The sequence below is a fragment of the Danio rerio genome, chromosome 1 (genome assembly GCF_052040795.2).
Source record: "Danio rerio strain M-AB ecotype USA chromosome 1, GRCz13ab, whole genome shotgun sequence".
In the NCBI taxonomy this organism is placed as follows: domain Eukaryota; kingdom Metazoa; phylum Chordata; class Actinopteri; order Cypriniformes; family Danionidae; genus Danio; species Danio rerio.
In genome coordinates, this window is record NC_141021.1 from 53,101,144 (window position 1) to 53,128,836 (window position 27,693).

Sequence of the window (27,693 nt, forward strand, 5' to 3'; positions counted from 1 at the left end):
TAGTTGGGCGTACTAAACTCAAAGCGACATTATGCTGCCTTTTGATGTTTTACATTTTTGTTTTCAGTAATTTACACACCAAAATTGTAATTGTTCAGACACCAATGACTTGCAATGAGATGTTGTTAATTTTTTTTGATCATGAGATGTTGATGATTAACCACTATTATTTATGCTTTTTCGTTTTTATTTTATTTTATTTTTTTATTATGCGAAAAATGAGAATATACAATTACACAGTACATTATAAAATGGAAAGACAAAACGAAAAAATTAAAAAAAACAGCAACAAAAAAACAAAACAAAAACAAACAAAAGGGGTACATACATTACAAATTAATGAAAAATATTATATAATTTACAAATTTCAGTTGTTTTTAAAGCCTTTTTGTAAAAGAGTTAGAAACAGTTTCAAAGTAATGCTGCATTTCAGTATGCAAAATTTTTTTAAAAAAAAGGGTTTTTGGTTTGAAAATATACATTTTGTTGATAAGATTAGAAGATTAAGAAAATATATTTTCTTTTTATAGGTTCTGTTTTATAATTAACAAAACCAAACAAAACATTTTCCCATAGTAAGGAAAAGTCTTTAACAACATTCTCAATTACAAAAAAAGAAAAATCTTTCCAAAGCAAATAAGAATAACTGCATTGTCAAAACAAGTAAAAGGGACTCTTTTGCTTGCAAAAGGAACAATTTGTATCAATATCTTTTTTATCTTACTAAGAGAGTATTGACTGGGTATGTTTGAGGAATAATTCTAAATAAAACTTCTTTGCTTTTTCATTTGTTGGTCAAAACTTTATCACTTGATGATGTAAAATGTACTCGACAACCACACTTGGAATAGATGTAGGCTACATCACCTAATTATAACTTACCGGTCAAACGTTTGGAGTCAGTAGGATTTTTAAAATGTTTTTAAATAAGCTTCTCCTACTCACCAAGGCTGCATTTATTTAATCAAAAATACAGTACAAATTGTAAAATTGTGAAATGTTATTGCACTATAAAATAACTGTTTAAAAGTAGCTCATAAATTATTTAATAATTTATTCCAGTGATTTTAAAGATAAATGTTCTGCTTCATTACTGCAGTCTTCAGAGTTGCATGATCCTTTAGAAATTACTCTAATATTAATTATTATTATCATTATATTATTATTATTAATGATAATAGTAATAAAAGCAATAATGACTGGAGTAATAATTTCATTTGAAAATTTATTCGATAAGAAAGCAGTTTTGCATTGCCACAGTGGAATGAAACGCCAACTTATCCAGCATATGTTTAACGCAGCAGATGGCAACATCCATATGGAAACATCGATACACACTCATTTACACTCATACACTACGACAATTTAGCTATCCCAATTCCCCTATACCACATGTTTTTGGACATGTGGGGGAAACCGGAGCACCCGGAGGAAACCCACGCCAACACGAAGACCAAGCTGAATCATCCTCTGTTGATTGTTGCTTCGGCCTGACTTCAGGTAATCAGTTTTGGCCAAAGCAAACCATTATTTTTCATAAGTCCAATCTGACGTAAGTGAAGTCATCTTTGACTGCTGACCAAAACATTTTACAAGTAACTTTTATTCTAAACATTGTACCTTCTTCTTGAAGGAAAAATGACCAACAAAAGTTGTGAAGCACCAAAGGTGGCCCATATTACACCTTTAAGTTTACAAGTAACACTAATTAGGCTATTGTTGTTATCCCCAAATTTACTTTTTTACAAGAGAGCTTAGAAAAATCAAGAAACTCTGCATTATTATCATTATTATTTACATTTTTTTTATTATTCAAATGGCTAAATTCTGACTGAGGAAAGTTGAATGTGCTTGCCAGTGTGTTATTAGGCGTATTGATGGTTTGTAAACATTCAGGAAGTGCACGCAGCAAGGTTGCAGAAAAAAAACGGAAGAGCTTGTGTTTTTTTCTGCAACCTCACTGCGCACGCATCCTGAATGCGGTACAGAGTTTGTTGTTGTATTAGAGATAAATTATATTAATTACACATTATATATATTATTTACATGCTTTCAGCAAATTATAACAGCTTGTCACCTGGGGATAAGCACATTTATTATTCTGCAAAATTAACGTTAAAGTGAGCAGCGTTCGTCTGACAGGTCTATTTGCGGTATAGCACCCTCCCAATGGATATTGGATAAGACGAAATAACCAAGCATCCACCTTGAAATATACAACTATCATATCATATCATATCATATCATATCATATCATAACGTGAATGTACCTGATATAAAATGAGAACTGCAGAGTCAAGCAGACTGGATAAATTAGTGGTTCATTCCGCTGTGGTGACCACAGATTAATAAAAGGATTAAGCCGAAAAGAAAATGAAAGAATATTAAAAAGTGTATAAGCTAATCCCGCAATAAATAGTGCTTAAAATGACTCCAAAAAGCAGTATTTAGACCTCATAAAAAATAAAACTCCTGCAAAAAGTTAACATTTTTGAGAGAGAAAGAACCACTCCTTTCGGCTGTAACTACGATTGATATGAAAACAAAACTTAGCAACTTATCATGCAGTTTCAGCGCGTCACTCTTAAAGTAATATCATATTTTATATGATGGCTGCAAGCAATGCCTTTATGAAATACAGGTTTCACAGGGGTGTGAGCTGGAAATTCGCATGGTTTGCTTTCGTTTTCCTAACTGGCCATAAACGCGGAAGAATAACAAACATTACTTTCATTTCGCGGGAAGTCATGATGTCCTGAGTCAGCAGTTTCGCTCTCAATTTCTCTTTATATTTTGACCAGCGTTCATTCAGCAGTCAATGGTTCAGAGAGACGCTGCTGAAGTCTGAACGTTTCATCCTAACGGTGAACATGTTGTGTTATTGGGGAGCGCAGGTCCGGGAAGGATTCGGTTTGTTAAAACCTGAGTTGGTCAGACATGGAAACTGTGGGATTAAATCCATCTGTCCGAAATCAGCTGTTCAGGACATGTCAGCTGGAAAGAGCTTCGTTGGATTCATCCGGGAAGGGAAGGTGTCGGTACTGAGACTGCGCGGTAAAGACAGTGACCAAGATGGAAAACTAAGTATGATGAATGACACTGTAATCGCATTTTTAAAATATCATAATAATTAGTAAATATGTTATACGCTAATTTAAACTGATTAAGTTAAACTAATAAAAATATAATATTTTTTTCTGTAGAACATTTGCAGCTAAAGAAAAACACAATCAGATTGATTGTCTGTGGTGAATATGGAGCGGTTCTTCTTGATGATGGAGGAAAAGTTCTTATTATGGACAAATCTACTGAGTGCAGGCATGTAACTAATGCAGAAACTAAGTTGCTAAGTGTAACCGGCTGTAGTAGTACTGTACAGTAATGCTGTGTCCAAGTGTTTATAGGCATGACAGTGTAAATGTCCATAAGTATGATGACAAATAAGGCTGAGCAATATGCAAAAATTGTCACACCACAATACAAGTCATCTCATACTGATAATATAGCCTAGCCTTCACAGGTGTCAAAGTCAGTTCCTGGACGACCGCAACTCTGCACAGTTTAGTTCTAACCCTGTTTCAACACACTTACCTATAGGTTTCAAAGAAGCCTGAAGCACTCAGTTTTTTTGATCAGGTGTTTAATGGGGTTAAAGCTAAACTGTGCAGAGCTGTGGACCTCCAGGAACTGGATTTGACACCTGTGCTAAATCTTAATAATTTCTGTAAATTCAATCTGAAAGTTTATATATGTTGACCAAAAGGAAAGGACAGTTTTTATTCATTTATTTATTTACTTACTTTTACAATTTAAGTAGGCCTATATACACTACCGGTCAAAAGTTTTGGGGTCAGTAGGATTTTTAAATGTTTTAAAATAAGCTTCTCCTGCCCACTAAGGCTGAGTTTATTTTTTCAAAAATATATATAGTACAAATTGTGAAATGTTATTGCACTATAAAATAACTGTTCAAAGTAGTTTATCATTTCATTTAATTATTATTCCAGTGATTTTAATGTTGAATTTTCAGCTTCATTACTGCAGTTTTCAGAGTCACACGATCCTTCAGAATACACTCTAATATTAACTTTTTTTTTTGTTACTTTTATTAATATTTTTATTATTATTATTATTATTATTATTATTATTATTTTTGTTACTATTATTATTATTATTGTTGTTGTTGTTGTTGTTGTTGTTGTTGGTAATAGTAATAAAATCAATAATGACTGGAGTAATAATTTAATTTGAAACTACATACAGTATGTAATAAATAAGTATTTAATAAATAAGTATTTAAAATTTACATTTAACAAATGCCGCCTTGATGAACAGAATAATTTTCTTTAAATTGTTAAATAAAATTTATAATAATAATAAAAAAAAACTGACCAAAATTTTTGACCGCTATACACAGAAATGTACACATTGATATGAGATTATATTTCTAACTTTATTTAGAACTTTAGGGCAACTATTTGATTAAAAATATTAAATAATATTTAAAAAATGACAATAAAAAATTATGTATGGGTGTTTCCCAGTGTTGGGTTGCGGCTAGAAAGGCATCCGCTGCGTAAAACAAATACAGGATAAGTTGGCAGTTTATTCCGCTGTGTCGACAACTGATTAATAAAAGGACTAAGTTGAAAAGAAAATGAATGAATAAATAAAATGTTTTATTTTAATTTAAAAACTTTAAAACTGATAAATAGGTCCAACTTAAAAAAAAATTGCTAAATAAATAGCAACATGCAAACATTGTATTTTTACATGGCAACTTTCTCACAATACTAATATTGGTTACTATCTGCATCCCTGTTATGTAATGGCATGTAATATTGCGCTCATAATATAAATTATGCTAGAGTATTACCGTGAAGTGTATTTTGTGACACCCTGAAATAAACTATAAAGCAGGGGTGCTCAAACATTTTCATTTAAAGGGCCAAAAAGTTGATTGAGGGCTGTGGGCCAAAAATATGTACCAAAATCATATATATAAAAATCGTCATGGGTAATTTCCTACTTAATAAAGTAATATTTAAAAATAACTAGAAAATGTTGAGGGGCAGCACGGTGGCGTAGTGGGTAGCACAAACGCCTCACAGCAAGAAGTTTGCTGGTTCGAGACCTGGCTGAGTCAGTTGGCATTTCTGTTTGGAGTTTGCATGTTCTCCCCATGTTCTCGTGGGTTTCCTCCGGGTGCTCCGGTTTCCCCCACAGTCCAAAGACATGCTGTACAGGTGAATTGGGTAAGCTAAATTAGCCGTAGTGTATGTGTGTGAATGGGTGTGTGTGGATGTTTCCCAGTGATAAGTAGCGGCTGGAAGGGCATCCGCTGCATAAAAACATGCTGGATAAGTTGGATAAGATTAATAAAGGGACTAAGCTGAAAAAAAATGAATGAATGAAAGAATGAATCATTTAAGTTCAGCTGGCTTTTTAAGCTTAGAAAATAAAACAAATAAAAACGTTAACGTTATTTTTCAAACGTCGATATCTGTCAAAGGAATTCGCCCCAGCCATTCTCCCTCTTTTTGATGGGCCAAATCAAAGGTTACCATGGGCCAACTTTGGGTATCTCTGCTTTAAAACATAAAATGAAACGATAGAAAATGTATTTTGCCCTTATGATGTACAATATAATAATACAATATATATAAGTATAATAAGTATTGAACAAAGTATAATAAGTATTGAACATGTCACCACCTTTCACAGGAAACATTTTTTATTTTCATACGAAAGGCATCTTGAAGCTGCCATTACCAAAAAAAAAAAAAGGCTTTTTTTATAAAGTATTAAACACATTTTAGTATTTCAGTACATTTCTCTTGTGTCATTCTATGGTTATTGTGCATAACACATTTTTCTGGTTGGTTTTTATGTTTAGATTGTTTGGGTTTTTACCGAAATCTGGGTAAACAGCTCCTTTAGAAATATTTACCAGGAAAAATCATGACGTGTTCAATACCTATTTTACCCTATGTACATTGTCACATGGGTGAGTTGCCATTTCTATGTGGAGTTTGCATGTTCTCCACTTGTGCGCGTGGGTTTCCGGCAGGTGCTCTGGTTTCCCCCACAGTCCAAAGACTGAACTGAATTAACTAAATTGACCAAAGTGTACCGGGATCGGGATGTGTGCGAATGTGAGTGAGTATGGATGTTTCCCAGTACTGGGTTGCAGCTGGAAGGGCATCCGTTGTGTAAAACATATGTTGCAATAGTTGGTGGTTCATTTGACTGTGGTGACCCCTGATGAATAAAGCGACTAAGCTGAAGGAAATTCTTTTTTTTTTTGGCTTAGTCCCTTTATTAATCTGGGGTCGCCAACTTATCCAGCATGTTTTACACAGCGAATGCCCCTCCAGCTGCAACCCATAAATGGGAAACATCCACACACATACAGTATGGACAATTTTAGCCTACCCAATTCAACTATACTGCATGTCTTTGGACTTGCACCCGGAGGAAGCATGTCAACACGGGCAGAACATGCAAACTTCACACAGAAATGCCAACTGACCCAGCCGAGGCTCGAACCAGTGACCTTCTTGCTGTGATGCAATCATGCTACCCACTACGCCACCGTGCAGCCCATATTGCCCATCCCTAATGACAACATTTTTTAATGTCCCTACAGTCCTCTTAAAGGTCTGGAGAACAGGCAGGTGATTCAGATCGCATGTGGAGACCAGCATTCAATGGCGCTAACCAACGGTATTTACAACCATTCTGTCTTCTGACTGAAATGATCTGATTTGATGATAGATTTATTGAGCTGTTGGTCTTTCAGATGGTCAGTTGTTTGTTTGGGGCGAGAACGCTCTTGGTCAGCTGGGTTTGAGGAAAGAGCAGGCCGGCACTCAGTCTCCTCGACACCTCCAGAGTCTGTGTGGGATCCCAGTGGCTCAGATCAGCGCTGGAGGAAACCACAGCTTTGTGTTGTCTCTGTCAGGAGTCGTGTTTGGGTGGGGGGGCAACTCTGCTGGACAGCTGGGTCTCGGAGACACTACAGGTGTTTAATTCATCTTTATTTCTATAGCGCTTTTACTATGTAGAATGTGTCAAAGCAGCTTAATATAGAAGTTTTAGTAAATTGAAAATGTATCAATCCAGTTTTTAGAGTTTAGTTCAGTTCAGTGGGGTTTAATTTCACTGATGAAAGACTAAACACTGACGAGCAAATGCATCGTTGCGCAGCTCCACAAGCCTTAAACCAAGCAGTGGCGAGGAACAAACTTCACCAATTGACGAAAGTGAAGGAAAAAACCTAGAGCAGGCTCTTATCTCATACACAAACTGACCACTCAGGCACTTCATTACTTTTCACTTAAAACAGTTGGGTTATTAATAACCCAACAGGTAACTCGATGAGTTGTTTTGGCACCAACCTGCTGGTGGGTTATTTTAAGCCAATCCATTGAGTTGTTAAGGTCAACCCAAAGATTTGGGTTGCAAAAATAAATAATTTGTTGGGTTACTTTGCCAAAAAGTGGCTTAACCACTAATATGTCAAATATGTGTATCATGTCCTCCAAAAGAAACTGTAGAAATGAACACAGAGGTAGAGAAAGCGCTTTTATCCATATTTAGATGGACTTTAAAGCACGCATTGGTATTATCAAATTTAGAGTGCTGGTGAAACGGATATAAAAACACGACACGAAAAACATGAGAGATTATTTGATGAAAAAAAAAAACAACAACATTTTTATTTGTTAGCTAAAATAAACATAATGCAAAAACAACATTACGTACGCATATTAATACAGCTGTTCTATGTCAGTTAAATCAGTTGACTGTTGAAATGTAAAGTTTTTGACCCAACTGGTTGAGTTATCAAATAAATAACCCAAAAAAAGCTAAAAATAACCCAACAAAGCACCAAACATTTAACCCAAGTGGTTGAGTTAATAATAAATAACCCAATAAAGGTTTAAAATAACCCAACAAAGCACCAAATATTTTACCCAACTAGTTGGGTTAATAATTAAAAACCCAATAAAGGTTCAAAATAACCCAACAAAGCACCAAATATTTTACCCAGCTGGTTGAGTTAATAATAAAAAACCCAATAAAGGTTCAAAATAACCCAACAAAGCACCAAATATTTTTAACTTAACAATTGTGTTAAATAAATGACCCAACGTTTTTTAGAGTGTGATGGCACTTTTAAAATAAGTTTAATGACACATAAAAACCAGTATCACAGAATAAAATATTTTAGAAGTGACCAATACACTGTTTTTTACACAACAGACAGATTCGTCCCAACAGTTGTAAATAGTCTTAAACGAAAGAAGATTGTGTCCATCTCATGTGGAGGAGAACACACTGCAGCTCTAGCAAAGGTAGTATATTAAAATATGTTACATATTCATGTTTTAGATTTCACCAATATTTCCATCCGAATATACAACAAGCTGGACGGAAAAACGTTTGTAATTTTCAGGGAGGAACAGTGTTCACATTTGGATCAGGAGGTTTCGGTCAGCTTGGGCACAACTCATTTAAAGATGAACATCATCCACGACTGGTTGCTGAACTGTGGGGATCTAAAGTGTCACAGGTCACATGTGGGAGGTAAACTAGAGTCTTCAGTAGCTTTATTAGAAATAGGCCCACATGGAATCTGCGCGCCCAGATTTGCGTAGATTTTTAGTCCATCATTGATTCTGTTTATTTACTTGTGTGAATGTTTGTAAATTTATATTTATTCAGTTTTATTAATTTCAGTAATATTATTGACTGATTTAAAAATACTCAAATAATTCATTTACAATACAGTTTGTAAAAGAATATTTTCTGTCTTTTATTATATATCTTGGTCCCACTTTATATTAAGTGTCCTTAACTACTATGTACTTACATCAAAAATAAATACAATGTACTTATTGTGTTTATAATGTATTTGAGAACACTTGTGGTGCTTTTGAGTTGGGATAGAGGTTGGGTTATGGACAGGTTTGGTGGCATGGGTAGGTTTAAGGGTGGGTTAAGGTGTAAGGGATGGTCAACAGTGTATTTACAAATACAGAGATGTAATTGCATACATGTATTTAATCAAGCATAAGTACACAGTAAATACATGTATTTACACAATAAGTACATTGTAGAAAACTATTAGTTCCTGTGTAAGTACATATTAGTTAAGGCCACTTAATATAAAGTGGGACCGATATATTATATGAGAGACTTGCTTTTTTGCCAAATAACCAAGGATCTAATTTGTAATTGCATTGTAAACATTAAAAATAAGTTGTAAAGGTATTATTTTTTTATTTCATATATTAAGGTTTTAGTTACGATCCTCCCGAAATCATTTCACATACAGTAAATCCACAGATTTTTAACAAAATTCTATGCAGAAAAAGCAAAAAATTTCCACAGATTCTGTTTGGCCCTAGCAAAAGGCAATTCAGAACAGCTGAGTTGTAAAGCTGAACTCTCAGTTCAGAGTTCAGCTTTATTTACTCAATAATTTCCCAAGTGAATTATTAATGACATTAAATAGTGAAGGTAAATTGAAATTCATACGCAACTCTGAAAAATGGCTCCAGCTGTGTTCAGTAATTTGACTTTTCATTTTTTCTGCATTAAGAAATCACACACTTGTATCGACTGCATCACCAAAGCTGATCTACTCATTTGGATGTGGGATGCAAGGGCAGCTGGGAAATGGAGAACAGGTCAAGCAGTCTGTGCCGTTACCAGTAGACCAGCCAACTGGTGACTTGGTTTTGTAGTAGCATAGTATTTTGTATATACATATATATTATATATATATTTATACATTAAGTAGATCAGAACTGTAAACTAACTAAATGCTTCTCACACACAGAATATAATGACGAATATACAATTCAAAAACTTGTCGCGGGGGAGAATCATTCGTTTGCCTTGTATTTCAAAGTAAGATGGATAGTTTTCATTCATAAATAGTTTGAAAGATAAATCACTGCTACACTGTGATGATTAATTATATGTTATGTTTTGTAGGAACTTGGAAATGAGGCTAATCCAGATCCAACCAGAGGGATTATGACATTTGATAACGGAATGATTGAACAATGCGAGTGTGGAAAAGATCCACGGAAAGCGATAAAGTGAATAAATGGCATCTTTATACTCTTTTCACTTGTTAGAAAATATCACAAACAATAATAAATAAATGGAAAATGACAATAATACAAGTTACAATTATAATTGTAATGCACTCTTTTAATAATTTCTGTTTCATTTTAAAAAATGTATATACACTCACCGGCCACTTTATTAGGTACACCTTACTAGTAGCTGGTTGGACCCCCTTTTGCCTTCAGAACTGCCTTAATCTTTCGTGGCATAGATTAAACAAGGTACTGGAAATATTTCTCACAGATTTAGGTCCATACTGACATGATAGTATCACGCAGTTGCTGCAGATTTGTCGACTGCACATCCATGATGTCAACCTCCCATTCCACCACATCTTAAAGAAGTGCTCTATTGGATTGAGCTCTGGTGACTGTGGAGGCCATTTGAGTACAGTGAACCCGTTGTCATGTTCAAGAAACCAGTCTGAGATGATTCACGCTTTATGACATGGTGCGTTATCCTGCTGGAAGTAGCCATCAGAAGACCATGACCATCAGAAAAAGATGGGTACACTGTGGTCATAAAGGGATGGACAGGGTCAGCAACAATACTCAGGTTGGCTGTGGCGTTGACACGATGCTCAATTGGTACTAATGAGCCCAAAGTACCAACACCAGCCTAAACCATTGATACAAGGCAGAATGGATCCATGATTTCATGTTGTTGACGTCAAATTCTGACCCTACCATCAGAATGTTGCAGCAGAAATAGAGACTAATCAGACCAGGCAAGATTTTTTTAATCTTCTATTGTACAATTTTAGTGAGCCTGTGCGAATTGTAGCCTCAGTTTCCTGTTCTTAGCTGACAGGAGAGGCACTCAGTGTGGTCTTCTGCTGCTGTAGCCCATCTGCCTTAAGGTTGGACATGTTGTGTGTTCAGAGATGCTCTTCTGTGTACCTCAATTGTATTGAGTGGTCATTTGAGTTACTGTTGCCTTTCTATTTACTGGTACCAGTCTGGCCATTCTCCTCTGACATCTGCCATTAACAAGGCATTTGCAACCACAGAACTGCTGCTCACTCATTCTCTTTTCAGTCCACTCTCTGTAAACTCTAGAGATGGTTCTGCATGAAAATCCCAGTAGATCAGCAGTTTTCTGAAATTCTCAGACCACCCCGTCTGGCACCAACAACCATGCCACATTCAAAGTCACTTAAATCACGTTTCTTTCCCATCCTGATGCTTTAAGCCACTTCTATACACCTTTAAGTGACATTTAAAGGCTTAACTAGGTTAATTAGGTTAACTTGGCAGGTTAGGGTAATTAGGCAAGTTATTGTATAATGATGGTTTGTTCTGTATATTATCAGAAAAAATAGTGCTTATAGGGGCTAAAAATTTTGACCTTAAAATGGTTTTAAAAATTAAAAACTGCTTTTATTCTAGCTGAAATAAAACAGATAAAACTTTCTCAAGAATAAAAAATATTATCAGACATACTGTGAAAATTTCCTTGCTCTGTTAAACATCATTTGGGAAATGTTTGAAAAAGAAAAAAAATTTAAAGGGGGGCGAATAATAATTGTGACTTTAACAGTTTGTGTATATGTTCGCAGGGACTTGAAAAAAGTGTTCTCCTCTGCTGCATCTCTAAATGGAAGTTTTCTCAAAACAAGGTAAACTTTCGTTTGTTTTGGTACTTTTCCCACCAATGTATTAAAAAGAGACACTTAGATTTCAGTGTAGATGTCTTTCTTTGTAGGCATGATGGTCATTATCAGACGTCTGAAGAGTATTGTGGTTTGGATTTTGGTCTGGTTGAATCTTCCATTGCAACTTTATCAAGGAATGAAAGGCTTATCTCAACGGTATGGTGAATCCAATATTTGCTAACAGGTTGCACCTAAAAAATGGAGGTGCTTTCCTGTTTATTCTAGTGTGTAAATATGACTCTTTTAACTAAGTTTTTAAGGGAGAGACCTTTGATGGGTGTATGTACACTGAAAAAGATGAAACTACAATGTCTTTCATTCAAAGTAGTTTTTTTTATATTGAATTAAGTGAAAATACATGGTTTCTGATTTTAACCTTTTTTATTTAGTTTGCCTCTAAGCGCAAAATTAACCCCTATGAAAAATTAAAAGCATTGTTTTTTTCCTAAAAGTGATTTTACTTTAAAGCAGCAGATCATGTGACCACATGAAAAATATTGCTATTTTTGTTCTTTTAGTTTTTATGTATTTATGTATTATGTATGTTTGGTTACCAGCTTGACTGACATTTATAGTCATACTGAAAGATGTTTACCTCATTATTGAAGATAACTCAGGTCCATAGCCAGCCTATTAAAAGGGGTGTTTTTTTCTCCAATAAGTGGATTTTTTTTTGCAGTTATTTGCCTCAATTTTTAAAAAATTGAATTATGAGATTTAAATAGGCTGACATAATGGCACAGTAGGTAGTGCTGTCACCCCACAGCAAAAAGGTCGCTGGTTCGAACCTCAGCTGGGTCAGTTGGCATTTCTGTGTGGAGTTTGCATGTTCTCCCTGCGTTCTCGTGGGTTTCCTCCGGGTGCTCGGTTTCCCCCACAGTCTAAAGACATGTGGTACAGGTGAATTGGGTAGGCTAAATTGTCCATAGTGTATGAGTGTGAGTGAGTGTGTATGGATGTTTTCCAGTTATGGGTTGTGGCTGGAAGGGCATCCGCTGCGTAAAACAGGTGCTGGATAAGTTTGCGGTTCATTCCGCTGTGGCGACCCCGGATTAATAAAGGGACTAAGCAGAAAAGAAAATAAACGAATGAATGAGATTTAAATACTGTAAGTTAATGAAGCTTTTAGCACTATTTTTAGCTGAATTAGCTTGTAGGATGTTCATTATAACCACACTTTTTGATGTATCAGAAATATTTCCTAAAGATTTAAAATAAAAAAATATGTAAAAAAAAAAACTGTATTTTTTAAAATACAAATTTATTACATCATAATATCATTAGAAAAAATAGTAAGTTTTCAATTAAAAACTGGAGCCTATTGTCATTCATTAGGCAAATAACAAGCTAGCCAGCATATTAAACTTTCCTCAGTCAGAATTTAGCCTTTTGAATAAAAAATAGTTGAATAATAATAATAATAACAATAATAATAATAATAATAATAACAACAACAACAATAATAATAATAAAGCATTTCTTGTAAAAAAAAAAAAAAAAAAACAAGTACATTTTTAAAAATTCATGGATAACAACGATAGCCAAAATGGTATTCAATTTCATTTTAATATGGACCACTTCTGGTGCTTCACACCTTTTTATTGGTCATTTTTTTTGTTTCAGGAGTAAGGCCTAAGATTTTGAATAAAAGTTACTTGTAAAATGTTTTTCTATTTAAAAAAATACAGTAGTGAAAAATGTTTTCTTTTATGTCAGATTGCATGTTTTCTTGCACAGCTGAATGTTGCTCTGATTGAAAATGTTTGTTAGCATTGGCCAGAACTGATTAGCTGAAGTCACACCAAAGAGACAATCAACAGAGGATTCCACTTGTTCTTAAAGACTTTTTTGATGAGTGACAAACTGCAAGCTTCACATGTTTATGCCAGCTTTATATCTTCTAAACATGTATTTTGTTACTGTTTTGGAGCACACCACTAGCTAATGGATATCCTTAAAATTAACAGAATGAAACTAACTTCTAAAAGATATATATTTTTATTTCACGGCATCCTTTTCACACCTGTGTTTAATATCATCCACTTGTGTGATTTATTTTTTGACCTAAGGTTTTGAAAGTGCTCCAAGAGTCACTGTTGCCAACTCTAAATCCAAATCCAACTGGTGAGGAATCACTGAGACTCTATATTCTCCTGCCTGAGCTGATCAGCCATCTCAAGAGTGAACAAAAAGCAGAACTTACTGAAGCTCTGGCCTCCAAAATACTTAATCTAAGTCCTGCTGCTCTGAGAGTGTTAGGTAAAACTGGAAGATATTTAAACCATTCATAATATTGGCCTCGCTGGTCATAGCCTAAACATTTTTTCATTTTTATTTGTATTCTCAGAGATCTACTGGTCCAAACTCCCTGATGACTGGCTTAAAAACTTGGTTAAGTTATTCAAAAAGGCATCAGCTAAATTCTTTGGGAGGATCATTGTCGAGAACGTGAACAATGTGGCTAAAACACACATGCTAAAATTTGTGGAGATTCTTCAAAGGGTCTATCAGGTGCCTTTATTATTTATTAGGTCAAACCTTAAACATGTGACTGTGTTGTTTTGATGAAAGTAGTTTCAGTAACAAAGTTTCTGTTGTGAAGGTCTGCTGCAGCGCCAACAGAAATATCAAGAAGAGGTATTTCATCATTCATGAGGTCAACAATCTCCTAGATGTGGTGAGAACTATTTCTGCCAGTGGGCATCCTGTACATGTTTTATTTGTGGGAAGGAAGAGTTCAAATGAGGACTTTTTAGTAGCATTATTTAATAAATAAACAAATATGTTTGTTATCTAAACAAAACCTGCCAATAATTAACTAAACTGTAAAAAAAAAAGAAAAAAAAAAAAAAAGCTGGGTTCCAAACAATCAAATTGTGTTGGAACAACATAAGTGAAGTTTATTTATAAACTAATTTAGGTTATAAGTTTAAAAACTTAAGTTTAAAAACTTAAGTTTAAAAGTAATTTACTTAATTTTAAAATAGAAATAGTATTATGCAAAAGTATTGTAACGAGATATTGCACAATGTTGGGTTAGTTTTACAATACTAAAATGTCTGCATGAACACTTTGCATATGCAGGTGCGGGTATCAGTAATGAAAATGTATTTATTAGAAAATGCTTACCAAATGTTGATTAAAAATGCCTTAAATGTTTAGTTTACAACACCTATAGTTTTGTTTTACCAGTTGTTTTGTATTATAGAACTTAATAATTAATGTTTTTGAGTTTCTTTAAACATATACATTTAAAACATGATTCGTGGAAATTACTCTTAAAGTCACGTTGCCTTTCCAGTATTCTTTATTTTCATAGGTATTGTAATAAAGAAAGAGTTGTCTAACATTTTATGTACTTTTTTATGAGAACAACTGTGTACCTTCATTTCAATTGTACCACAAAAGGTACAGAACAACATTATAGGAGGCCTTTTCTGTACTATATAAGATACAATTTTTATACAAAACTGTTTCTTAAGGAACATTATTTGTACCACTGTGTACCCTTTTTTCTGAGAGTGTATGAAATATTTTTTTTTATTTTAAAATGTTTTAATATGTTTTAAAACAAAACAACAAAAGTTGAAAAATTGTGAAGCGTTATTGCACTATAAAAATAACTGTTCAAAAGTAGTATAATTTAATTTAATAATTTATTTCATCAATTTTAATGGTGAATTTTCAGCTTCATTACTCCAGTCTTCAATCACATGATCTTTCAGAAATCATTCAAATATTATTTTATTATTATTATTATTATTATTATTATTATTATTATTATTATTATTATTGGTAATAGTAATAAAATCAATAATGACTGGAGTAAAAAATTATAAATAAGTATTTAACAATTAAATTTTTTTACATTTAATAAATACTTCCTTGATGAACAGAATAATTTTGTTTAATTATTAAATACATTTATTAATAAAAAAAAAACTGTCCTCAAACTTTTCGGTAGTATATATATATACATACTGTCCGCGTTCGCGATGGTTTCCTCCGGGAGCTCGGGTACCCCCGCATTCGAAAAACATATGGTACAGGTGAATTGGGTAAGCTAAATTGTCTGTAGTGTATGTGTGTGAATGAGTGTGTATGCTTGTTTCTTATGGCTGGAAGGGCATCCGCTGCGTAACACATATGCTGGATAAGTTGGCGGTTCATTCCGCTGTGGCGGCCCCAGATTAATAAAGGAACTAGGCCGGAAAGAAAATTAATGAATAAACATCTAATTATTTTTTGACGTGACACAAAAAGAAATGAAGACTTCCAAAACACTTCCAAAACAATCATCCTTGGTTATCAGATGATACTTTCCATATTAATATGACTTTCCATATGACTTTTAATTCCCCCAAATCAACAGCTACAAACTATGAATGCAGATGTTAATAACAACTGGCCTTGGTTTAACCTTACTGGACAAATCCATGCCCTGGAGGCACAACGAAATGCGTATGAAGTGAGCAAGTCTTTTGGTCTTATGTTTGATTTGAATGCAATTTTTAGCTCAAGCAGCATGATGATTCAAATTGCGTTTGTTACAGGAAACTTTTAGAAAGCTGACATCATTTCCATGCATCTTTAATCTGGAGGCCAAATGTAGCTATATGAGGAACAGAGTATGGAAGGTAATTTTGCCTTGACTTAAAGGTTCCCTGCATATGACACCTGTGTCCATATTCATGATCACAAAGTAAAATTGTGTAATTGCAGGGTCGTTTTGAGCTGACTGTGAGACGCACAGCACTGCTAGAGGATTGTTTATGTCTACTAAACCCAGGCACCCAACAGCATCTCAGAGATAAATGGCTGTCGGTAAGCAACAAGAATGAGTTGCACACAGTACAGTGTTTGCATGTTTTGTTTTGATTTAATAACAAAGCAACAATTTAGTATGGAGGACAAATCCCTGCGGCTAGTTTCTTGATAGCTTGCTTCTTATCCAATTTTTAGTACTTCTAAAGCACATGTATTTATAATGCCTCATTCTGAATGCGTTTGTTAAAGCAATATAAATAAAATATAAATAAATAAAATGTAAATATAAACAAATAAATATAAATAAAATGTCAACCAACCTTAGTATAGGGAAGAATATTGCTTTGATAATCTGTCATGTTTGTGAAGGCTATTTATTAATTTCTTTTAATTTATAAGCTTTGGTATGAATTCATTTTTGGACACAGATTCTTTTCACTGAGAACGTGAGCAAAAGAACAGACGTCCACAAGAGGGACTTCTTTCTCAACGTGTTTAAGGAGCTTTGTGATCCAGCTTCTCAGCTCTTCATGTATAACGACAACGAAACTATGATCTGGTTCCCCGCGAAGGTAAGGCAAAGACTTTTTTTATTATGTTAAAGGTTTATTTGTGATTGTTCCCATAACTCATTTTTACAGGATTATAGAATTATAGCACTATATGTACTTTTAATATTTAGATTAGTTCAGTGAAAATAAAATAAATAAAATATCTAATGATGCAAATTTAGATTTTTTTATTTAAATAACTTTTTGTTGTTGTTATTAATTTATAATCTACATTTTTATTATGATTTTATTATGATCACCAAAGATTTAGCAGTTGCAGATAGCTGGAGAACTACAAATCTTTAAATTTATCGAACTACAATTCCCATCATGCCTGGCACTCACACACCAGTTCTAGATCAGATTTTTGGAATTCACTTAGTGACCCCTACTCATTGTCCTGTGACCCCCACTTTGTGAACCACTGTTCTAGATTACCTCTTGATTTCACACTCACAGCTGCAGATCATCCTCATTGGTTACTTGGACTATTTAAGCACCACAGCGACATTCATTTCTTGCTCAGTATTGTTCTGTGTTCCATGTTCTGTGTTCCATGTATGCAAACTATGTTTGCATAGTCTGGTTTTTGATTCTTGGTTTTTTGTATTGTGGTAGTTTTCTGCCTCCCCTGACCTTTGCATGTTTCTTGAACTACTTTTTTTGGAATGCCATTACTATTTATGTTTTGTTTAGTGGTGAGCTGAGTGAGGCTTCATGAAACACTGAAACAGGTGAAGCAAATGTGTCGAAGCTTCATAACGTTTTGAAACCCATGTCTACAGTGGTCACCTAGTGGTCATTTTGATGTATTGCTCCAGAGCAGCTTCAGCAAAGAAACGGTTAAGCAAATTGAGGAGTTAAACCCCATGTTGTAGAGTTGAGGTTTCAAATAATTTAGTGGAGTGGTGAGAGATCCAGACTAGCATGCAGAGATAATGGGTTCGAATTCAGGCTGGTGAAGGTATAGATTAGTTTTTAAATGCTCTGTTCTTGTTATGCGTTTTATTTTAACATTGGTCTGTAATCCAAATTAACATCTTGTGTATAAATATGTCTTGTTTTGGTCATAAAACATAAAGTAACATTATTAAAATACATCAAGTCATAATTTCAGAGTATTTTTATACAAGTCAGGATTTGAACTCAGTCCATTTGCCGCTCAGTCATTGTGTGCACACGCACAGTCCACTAGACTACATGAGATTGAGGTTTTTCTGACCCTGTCGTTCAAACGCAGATTCGCCACAGCTCGAAACATTTCTGAAATGGCAGATGTTTTGAACAGCTTTACGTGTCCTGGTGTTTCGAAACCAAGGTTCGAAACACTTTAGTCAAATGACCTTAGTGTTTCGAATCACCTTAGTCATGTGACCTGGGTGTTTCGAATCATGCTATGGTGCAGTATTTCGAAACACGCGTGCTTCGAGATCTCGACACTTTGTCAAAACCATAGACTGTAAAAAATATGGACGTAGTATCGGTGGCATCACCCATAGGTTTCTGAAGAGCGCAAATAAAGCTACAAGTGGGAGTAGCCAATCGTCGCTACTTTGTTCGCGCTTAATCGCGATAACCGGGAGATACCAAAAAAGACCAAGGAGGCAGCTACAGAAGCCTGATAGCATTTTGCTTAGATGACATTTTCTTTGGGAGAAACGCTTAATACTTCATTACCTGCAACTCGTTTGTGTTCTGACCACATGTGCTTGGTTGTGTACTATATTAATAAAGTGTTTAGTCTTTTAAAAACACTGCTGTAATACATTGAGCCACTAAACATTGTTCTTATGACGTTTTTCAACAGAAGGAAAACGCGAATTACTTCCAAACATTTTAAATATAGTCTGTGTTATTAAATGCAGGGCTATTGATGAAATCTAGCATAACACTGTATGACAACGCTTCAGACGACTGATCTAGAGCCTACAGCTAATCAATCTGTCAGATTCAGGAGTGCTTTACAGGTCTAATGAACATTTTAAATGATAAATTATCTTAAATAAAACAAATACATTTATAGAGATGGTATATGAGCAGATAAGAATTTCGCTCACTTAGGAGGCCACATAAATAGTTTATGAGCACAATTAAGTGCACAGCATGCCATATAATCTGTAATTGTAGGAAATAAATCTAAAAAGCAAACAGACTGTGTAAAGCCACATAAAACAAAACAAAAATACAATGTATATGCAGAGTTCAGCAGCTAATCAGCTGAAATGATGTGACGGTGTCCAGTGTAACCTAGCTGTCACTCAAGTGGCCACACCCTTAATTATGCAGACTTAATAAAAACTATACGGATGGGTTAGACAAAAATTCACATGAAGGGTAATATTAGCTTCTGTAAATACACCAAAATCGTTTTTGTACCAGGCTGTAAAAAAAAAAGTTCTGCTGTAAATTTGAACATCATAATAATGGGGTCATTAGAAATTTGCTCTATTTTGGAGCCAGGACTAACAGAGTTTTGATAAATTGCAGTTATAGCTACTTCCGTATTAGCTTTACGAGGGAAAGTGGGATTTTGCCGCATGGTCGAAATGTCATTTACACTATAGCCATCCCTAGTTTTGTTTTTGTTTTGACCCCTGCCTGCCTGACCATTCACTGAATAAAGCTGCACATGAATCTCTGTTCCCATGCCTTTATAATAGTTAGAGTTATCAGAACTAACAAAAAATACATGATCCAAATCTCATAAAAGATTGCAATTTCAAATAAATGGATTTTAAATCAGATTTATTTTTTGAAAATACAGTGAAAAGTAAACAGTAATAATAATAATAATAATAATAATAATCGCTTTATCTTTGTTTAATATAAAATGCATTTTGGCAAGCGATATAAACTCATCATTCAAAGTTGTAAAGAAATAAGATAATTCTCACTAATGCCAAAGTATATGTATACTGTATATGTTACATATATACATATATACTGTATGTTACAATCTGTTTGTTCATCATTATTTTCCTTTGATCTTTAACAATTATAATACCTCACCAGCTCACCGTGGAGAAGAAGAAGTACTTCCTGTTTGGGATTCTGTGTGGCTTGGCCTTCAACAACAGCTCTGTAGTCAATCTGCCTTTCCCTTTAGCCCTGTTCAAGAAACTTCTCAACATCAAACCATCTCTGGAAGATTTTATAGAGTTTAATCCAGTCCATGGCAGGTGATTATTTAAGTACAGTCAAATGCTACTAACTATTTATGTTCACTCTCTCTTTTTTTATACCAATGTGAGTTAAAATAGCTAATTGGTAGTGCTCACAGAATCAATCTAATGTTTTATTAAACCATGTTTTCAGGAGTTTACAGTACATCCTAGAGTACAGTAATGATGTTCTGGAGGAATCGTCCTTGCCCTTAACGGTTAGTTTGTCTTGTCATCACATGCAATGATGGTATAGTATATATTTTTTAAAGAGAAAGTGATTTAGGTTTTTGAAAATTATTAGATAATATGGAGTGGATCAGAGCTGGACCTGGACCCTGCTGAGCCAGAACAGCACATCACGACTTCTAACAGGTGAGAATTTTTTCAGATTACCCACAAGGACACAGTGTGTCTTGTATACCATCAACAAAAACACTGATCTTTCAGTTCAATTCATGTTTATTTCTATAGTGCTTTTACAATGTATATTGTGTCAAAGCAGCTTACATAGATGAAGTTCTAAAAAATTGACTCCAGTTTTCATAGATGAAATGTTAGAGCTTCTTTAAATATATCTTCTGCAGAACTAAGTTTGTGGATGAATATGTGGATCACATCTTCAATCAATCAGTGAAGGAGGCGTTTGAAGAATTTAGAAGAGGCTTCTTTAGAGGATGTGAGAAACGCTTGGTGGAGATGTTTGAACCAGAAGAACTGAGGGGGGTGCTGGTGGGCAATGAGGAATATGACTGGAATATACTCAAGCAGGTCTGTAACTATTAGCATATTCAAACATTTATTAGCTAATATGTTTTTGACTTACAGAACTCAGAAAAGGCAGTCTACTTGTGTATGATTAAAAAGGGCTGCCAATGACTTCATTTTCCAATAGTCTTTCATTTATGCAAAATGCAAATTTATGATATTAATATGTAATGAAGGGCAGCACGGTAGCTCAGTGGTTAGCTTTTTTGCCTTACAGCAAGATGGTCGCTGGTTCAAGTCCCGGCTGGGCCAGTTTACATTTCTGTGTGGAGTTTGCATGTTCTCCCTGTGTTGGCGTGGATTTCCCTTGGGTGCTCCGATTTCCCATGCGCTATAGGTGAATTGAATAAACTAAATTGTCCGTAGTGTATTAGTGTGAATGAGTGTGTATGGTTGTTTCCCTGTACTAGGTTGCAGCTGGAAGGTTATCCGCTGTGTAAAACATGCTAGATAAGTAAACTGTGGCAAGCCCAGTTTACTAAAGGGACTGAGTTGAAAACAAAAGAAATGAATGAATGAATGTACAGCAATGCTTATTAGGACTAGTACATAAAATGAATGGCACATGTTGTTTTAAAGGGCACCTATTATGAAAATCATCCGTTTTAAGCTGTTTGGACAGAGCTGTGTGTAGATATAGTGTGTCCACATATTGGTGTGATGTTAAGACATTAAGTCTATTTTTTTAAACTTCCTAACATTAAAATAGGATCTAAATCCCTCCCATTTTGAGGCCCACCGCAATGTGACGTAGTCGTAGATATGCGGTTTCCCCTCCCACCAAATTGATTGACAGCCGCGTATTAACATGTCTCTAGTAACGCGTATAATCATATCAACAAGACAAACATGTGCAAAAGAACTGGGATTAAAAGATCTGTTCAGCTCTCTGTGATCATCAACCATCATAAAATTTGATCAAGAATTTTACAAGTTTACAAGTTACTTGTTTTACAAGTTTAAAAACGTTTTTTGCTTTTTTGTAATATAGTAAGTTAAAAACGTTAAAATCGTTGTAATTCATCAGCATAGCTGCATGGCAGTACAATTATAAAAGTAGATGCTTCAATCCTGGTTTGTGGACATTAAAGGGCACCTAGGTTACCCCTTTTTTCAGATGTATTATGAATCATTTGTGTCTCCAGAATGTGTCTGTAAAGTTTCATCTTAAAACACCCATCATATATTTTATTATACCTTTTATAAGATTCTGTTTTAAACATTTTTGCACTGGGTGGCAGTTTTGCTGTTCTGCGCCTTTAAAGCTAGTCCTGTCCGCCCACCGTTTCTATGTGCCTTGCAGCCTTTCTGCATGCCTTAATCTCATCCCTCGGCTGCGTCAGACAACAAACAGACATAAAGGAAGCAGATCTCATGTAGTGTTTGTGAAAAATACTAGAGTTAGAACTTTACCCATGATTATTTGATGCATTTGCTGTATTAAGTTACAACGTCAATGTCGTTACAAAGTTCACGCGCACACACACAGACACACATATCCGGCACGGACACGATACGCACATACATACAGACAGCGCGTTTAGTTTTGCACTCTTTTTGCACGCAAATGTGACAGGAAACAGGCTTATATCCACTGCTGTTTGGGTATCTGTTATGCTAATGTACAAAATAAACCTGATTTAAATGCCATTTAGCATTAAATACCCCTTGCCGTACTATATGGAAAGTCAAAACAAAGGTTTAAATGCTAAAACGGCTAGCTATGGTCATGAAAAACCTGGAAAAGTCAATTAATTTTGACATGGCATTTTCCAGGCCTGGAAATGTTATGGAAAATCTTAAAAACCCCCAAAGTCATGGAAATTAGTTTAACAAATATCTGTATACTTAAATATGGGTTAGTTGTCTTCTGTCCATGGCCAAACTCATGCTCTCACATTATTAGTCTATTATCTAAATAAATTTGATGTATTTATAAAGATCATTTAAATTAAATAGATTGTTGCATGGGCGACGCAGTGGCGCAGTAGGTAATGCTGTCGCCTCACAGCAAGAAGGTTGCTGGTTCGAGCCTCAGCTGGTCAGTTGGCGTTTCTGTGTGGAGTTTGCATGTTCTCCCTGTGTTCGTGTGGGTTTTCTCCGGGTGCTCCGGTTTCCCCCACATTCCAAAGAGATGTGGTACAGGTGAATTGGGTAGGCTAAATTGTCTTAAAGGGCACCTATGGTAAAAAATCTATTTTTCAAGCTGTTTGGACAGATCTGTGTGTTGGTATAGTGTAGCTATAGCCGGCAGCTAGCTCTCTGCAACTCTCACATGGTCGCCCACTGAAGCTAAGCAGGGCTGCGCCCGGTCAGTACCTGGATGGGAGACCACATGGGAAAGCTAGGTTGCTGCCGGAAGTGGTGTTAGAGAAGCCAGCAGGGGGCGCCCAACCTGCGGTCTGTGTGGGTCCTAATGCCCCAGTATAGTGACAGGGATGCTATACTGCTCAGTGAGCGCCGTCTTTCGGATGAGACGTTAAACCGAGGTCCCGACTCTCTGTGGTCGTTAAAAATCCCAGGATGTCCTTCGAAAAGAGTAGGGGTTTAACCCCGGCATCCTGGCCAAATCTGCCCACTGGCCTTTGTCCATCATGGCCTCCTAACCATCCCCATATTCAATTGGCTGCATCACTGTCTCCTCTCCACCAATCAGCTGGTGTGTGGTGTGCGGTCTGGCGCAAAATGGCTGCCGTCGCGTCATCCAGGTGGATGCTGCACACTGGTGGTAGGTGAGGAGATTCCCACCACTGTGTAAAGCGCTTTGAGTGCCCAGAAAAGCGCTATATAAATGTAAGGAATTATTATTATTATTATTGTATAGACCGTCATACTGGGGTGATATGAACACACCCAGTCCTTTTTTTTCAATTTAACTACAAAAAAAAGGGTCAGCCAATTGGAGCTGTTTTCAAATCGATCGCACCATTACGTAGGTGTGCGATCCCCCCGCCCACCGAATTGATTGACAGCTGCGCATTAACATGTTCCGGTAGTCACGTGTATATGTCAACAAGACCAGGCAGACATACGCAAAGCAACTGGAAATAAAAACTCTGTTCTGTTCGCTAGGAACAGCAATCATCATCAAATGTGATTAAGAGTAAGTTTCACATGTTTAAAGTGTTTAAACAGATTATGTGTGTAATTAATTACAGCTTTACTTCAGCTTTACTTCATCAGCACAGCCGCGTGTCAGAACAATTATAAAAGCAGACGCTTCAATCCTGGTTTGTGAAAGTTAAATCAGGTTTATTTTGTACATTAGCATAACAGATATCCACACAGTACTTGAGGTTAGCCTTAACTAAACTAAGCGCACTCTGTCTGTCTGTCTGCCTGCCTGTGTGTGTGTGTGTGTGTGTGTGTGTGTGTGTCATCTGCGGTGTGTGTGTGTGCGCGGGCGCGCGCGTTAACTTTGTAACGATATTGTGTGTGACTCATCAATGCAACTTCACAATACTGATTAGTAAAGGTTAGTTCTTACTGTAGTATCTCACAAACGCTATGTGAGACCTTCTTCCTTTAAGTCTGTCTGTTGTCTGACGCAGCTGAGGGAGGAGGCATGTAGAAACAGTGAGCGGGAAAGACTCGGCTTAAAGGCGCAGTACGACAAAACCACCCCCTGCTGGAAATCAGTATAAAACAGCATCTTGTAAAAGGTATAATGAAAAATCTGATGGGTATTTTGATCTGAAACTTTATATACACATTCTAGAGACGCAAAAGACTTATATTAAATCTGAAAAAAGGGGTAACCTAGGTGCCCTTTAATGTATGAGTGTGAATGAGTGTGTATTGATGTTTCCCAGAGATGGGTTGCGGCTGGAAGGGCATCCGCTGCTTAAAAACATGCTGGATAAGTTGGCAGTTCATTCAGCTGTGGTGACCCTGGATTATTAAAGGGACTATCTGAAAAGAATAAATGAATAAAGATTGTTGCATGTTTTATGATATGCTGTAATAACTATGAACATGCATTGTTTTTCTTGTTATTTACCACGTTTAAGTAGATGTTACATGAAACATTAGGTCATGAAAATTTATTTGAAAGTCCTAGAAAAGTCATTGAATTTTAGTTGTAAAATGTGCATGAACACTGTGTATCTCTTTATGTACAGAACACTACATATGAAGGCGTATTTAATGCGGATCATCCAGTCATAATCTCTTTCTGGGAGGTGTTTGATGATCTGACACCAAATGAGAAGAAGTCCTTCTTGTGTAAGTTCACTGTATAGGTACTGTCAATTGAAAACTGTATGTTGTTGAAATCTGCTGAATTCTGACTTTTTTTTTTCCAAGTGTTTTTGACGGGGTTTGAGAGAGTGCCTATTCTGGGCATGAGCGCGGTGAAGATGAGAGTGACACATTTGGCTAACTCAACTGAGGATCATCTGCCAGAGACTCTCACCTGCCATTCTCTTCTGCAGCTTCCTAAATATGAGAAAAGGGAAACCCTCAGAGCCAAAGTTATTGAGGCCATCAGCCACAAGAGGGGGTTCTGGGAAGAATGAGGCGGATGATGCTCGTCTGAGGCACGTGTAGTCAATGATCTGATGACTTGATTCTGAAAATGTCTTAATAGTAAAAATTACTTTAATTAATATTCAGTTGAAGTTAGAATTATTATCCCTCCTGAATTATTAGGCCCCCTGTACTGTATATATATTTTCTTCAACGGAGAGCAGATCTTTTTAACAAATATCTTAACATAATAGTTTTAATAACTCATCTCTAATAACTGATTTATTTTATCTTTGCCATGATGACAGTAAATAATATTTTACTAGATATTTTTCAAGACACTTCTATACAGCTTAAAGTGACATTTAAAGGCTTAACTAGGTTAATTAGGCAAGTTAGGGTAATTAGGCAAGTCATAATGATGGTTTGTTCTGTAGACTATCAAGAAAAAAGGCGGGTAATAATATTGACCTTAAAATGGTGTTTAAAAATTAGAAATTGCTTTTATTCTTGCCAAAATAAAACAAATAAGATTTTTTCCAGAAGAAAAAATATTATCAGACATACTGTGAAAAATTCCTTGCTCTGTTGAACATCGTTTGGGAAATGTTTAAAAAAGAGCAACAAATCACAGGATGGATAATCATTTTAGCTTCAACTGTATGTGAGCAGTGTGTAACTAAAACATAAGGGAGAAATATTGTAAATGATATGCAGTAAAAACATTCGCCAACAGCGTCACAAACTTGTGTGGTTGGAACTACATCTTCAGACCTATAGTTAGGAGAATAGTTTTTTACTGTTTTGTGTTCTAATGGTATTGGCCTGTTCGTTTTTATGTTCATGTTTTTTAGTCTCGTGTGGACTTAAACCTAAATGCATACACACTCATGGGGACTTGTGTCAGTGTGGGGATCTACACAAATATGGTTATAAATCATAAAGAATAAGATATTTTAAAATGTGAAAATGCAAATTGTTTTCTTTGAGGGTTGGGTTTAGGGGTACAGTTCGTACAGTAGAAACATAATTATGTGAGTGCAATTATGTACATGTGTAATGTTGACAATGTTGTAATGTATGAGATGTTTTGTATTTATGAATTTAATTCAAAATAACTTAGCATATTAATAGTATCATTTATTATTTATTTTTGAAAATAATTAGATTTTTGTGGACTTATTTGTATAATAATAGAAATTATGGTTGTTCTTTTAAGTCATTTTCTATTTGTCAATCCAGTTATGGTGTAAAAATATATTTAACTGAATAAAGGTTTGGAAAAAGTAAAGGGTGAGTAGATGATGACTGATTTTTTTTGTTTGTAGAACGATCCTTTTAATAGAAATATCTACATAGAAATAGCTAACCTCGCAAAACGATTACATTTCATATTACATTATTGTTCATAGGTGGCATGGTGGCTCAGTGGTTTGCAGCTGGAAGGGCATCCGTTATGTAAAACATATGCTGGAATAGTTGGCGGTTCATTCGGCTGTGGTGACCACTGATAAATAAAGTGACTAAGCCGAAGGAAAATGAATGATTTATTGGGTATTTCTATGAGGGTGGTTTGGACCAATAAGGATTAAATCTTAAATACAACTATCTTAATTTTCAATCAAGGTTTATGTTATCGTTTTAAATATGTAAAGATGAACATGCTTACAAATAAACTATTGGTTTATATCCTGGACTTAAACTAACAATTTGTTAGCCTGTGTTTAAAAATTAATGGGTTTCCACACCACTCGATTTAAAATAAACCAAGCTGTAATAACAGCAGTAATATCTAGTAATGTCTAGTTAATCTCCACTATTTATTGTTTGTTAGTATGTGAAACTCTAGATTATTATAGAATCTTCCCAACTATGGGTTATTTTTACCCAATGCATTGGGTTGTATAATTTAATGTTATTTTTTCCCATTCTTGTATTACTATTACTACTAGTACTACTATTATTTTTATAATTATGGCTGTGTAAATAAATAACATACAGTTTTCAAAAATATTGAAAATGCTTTATTTCCATTTCATTTTATTTTCAGACACTTTTGTTAAAATGAATCAAGACTCAAAAACAATGAAGAAACAGAACAAAGTACAGACAGTTAGCAGCTGTGCAAGCAGGAAATCATGTGTTGATGGAGCAGAATATGGAGCTGTGACTGTCCAGC

The 27,693-nt window shown here is 35.2% G+C and overlaps 1 protein-coding gene across 1 annotated transcript; it reads left to right on the forward strand.

Moving 5' to 3' along the window:
* The first annotated feature begins 1,216 nt into the window (after window positions 1-1,216).
* On the forward strand, window positions 1,217-26,805 carry herc56.1 (HECT and RLD domain containing E3 ubiquitin protein ligase 56.1). The gene is made up of 24 exons (XM_087237757.1): window positions 1,217-3,084; window positions 3,204-3,318; window positions 6,650-6,726; window positions 6,803-7,024; window positions 8,269-8,360; window positions 8,462-8,592; window positions 9,611-9,738; window positions 9,851-9,921; window positions 10,009-10,115; window positions 11,705-11,764; window positions 11,851-11,956; window positions 13,870-14,059; window positions 14,148-14,311; window positions 14,403-14,477; window positions 16,173-16,268; window positions 16,354-16,437; window positions 16,523-16,624; window positions 16,996-17,139; window positions 20,131-20,297; window positions 20,434-20,497; window positions 20,584-20,654; window positions 20,867-21,050; window positions 25,169-25,271; window positions 25,353-26,805. Exons 1-24 carry the CDS (start codon window positions 2,871-2,873, stop codon window positions 25,562-25,564), a joined length of 2,979 nt encoding a protein of 992 aa, XP_087093883.1. The 5' UTR covers window positions 1,217-2,870; the 3' UTR covers window positions 25,565-26,805.
* Window positions 26,806-27,693: the final 888 nt, after the last annotated feature.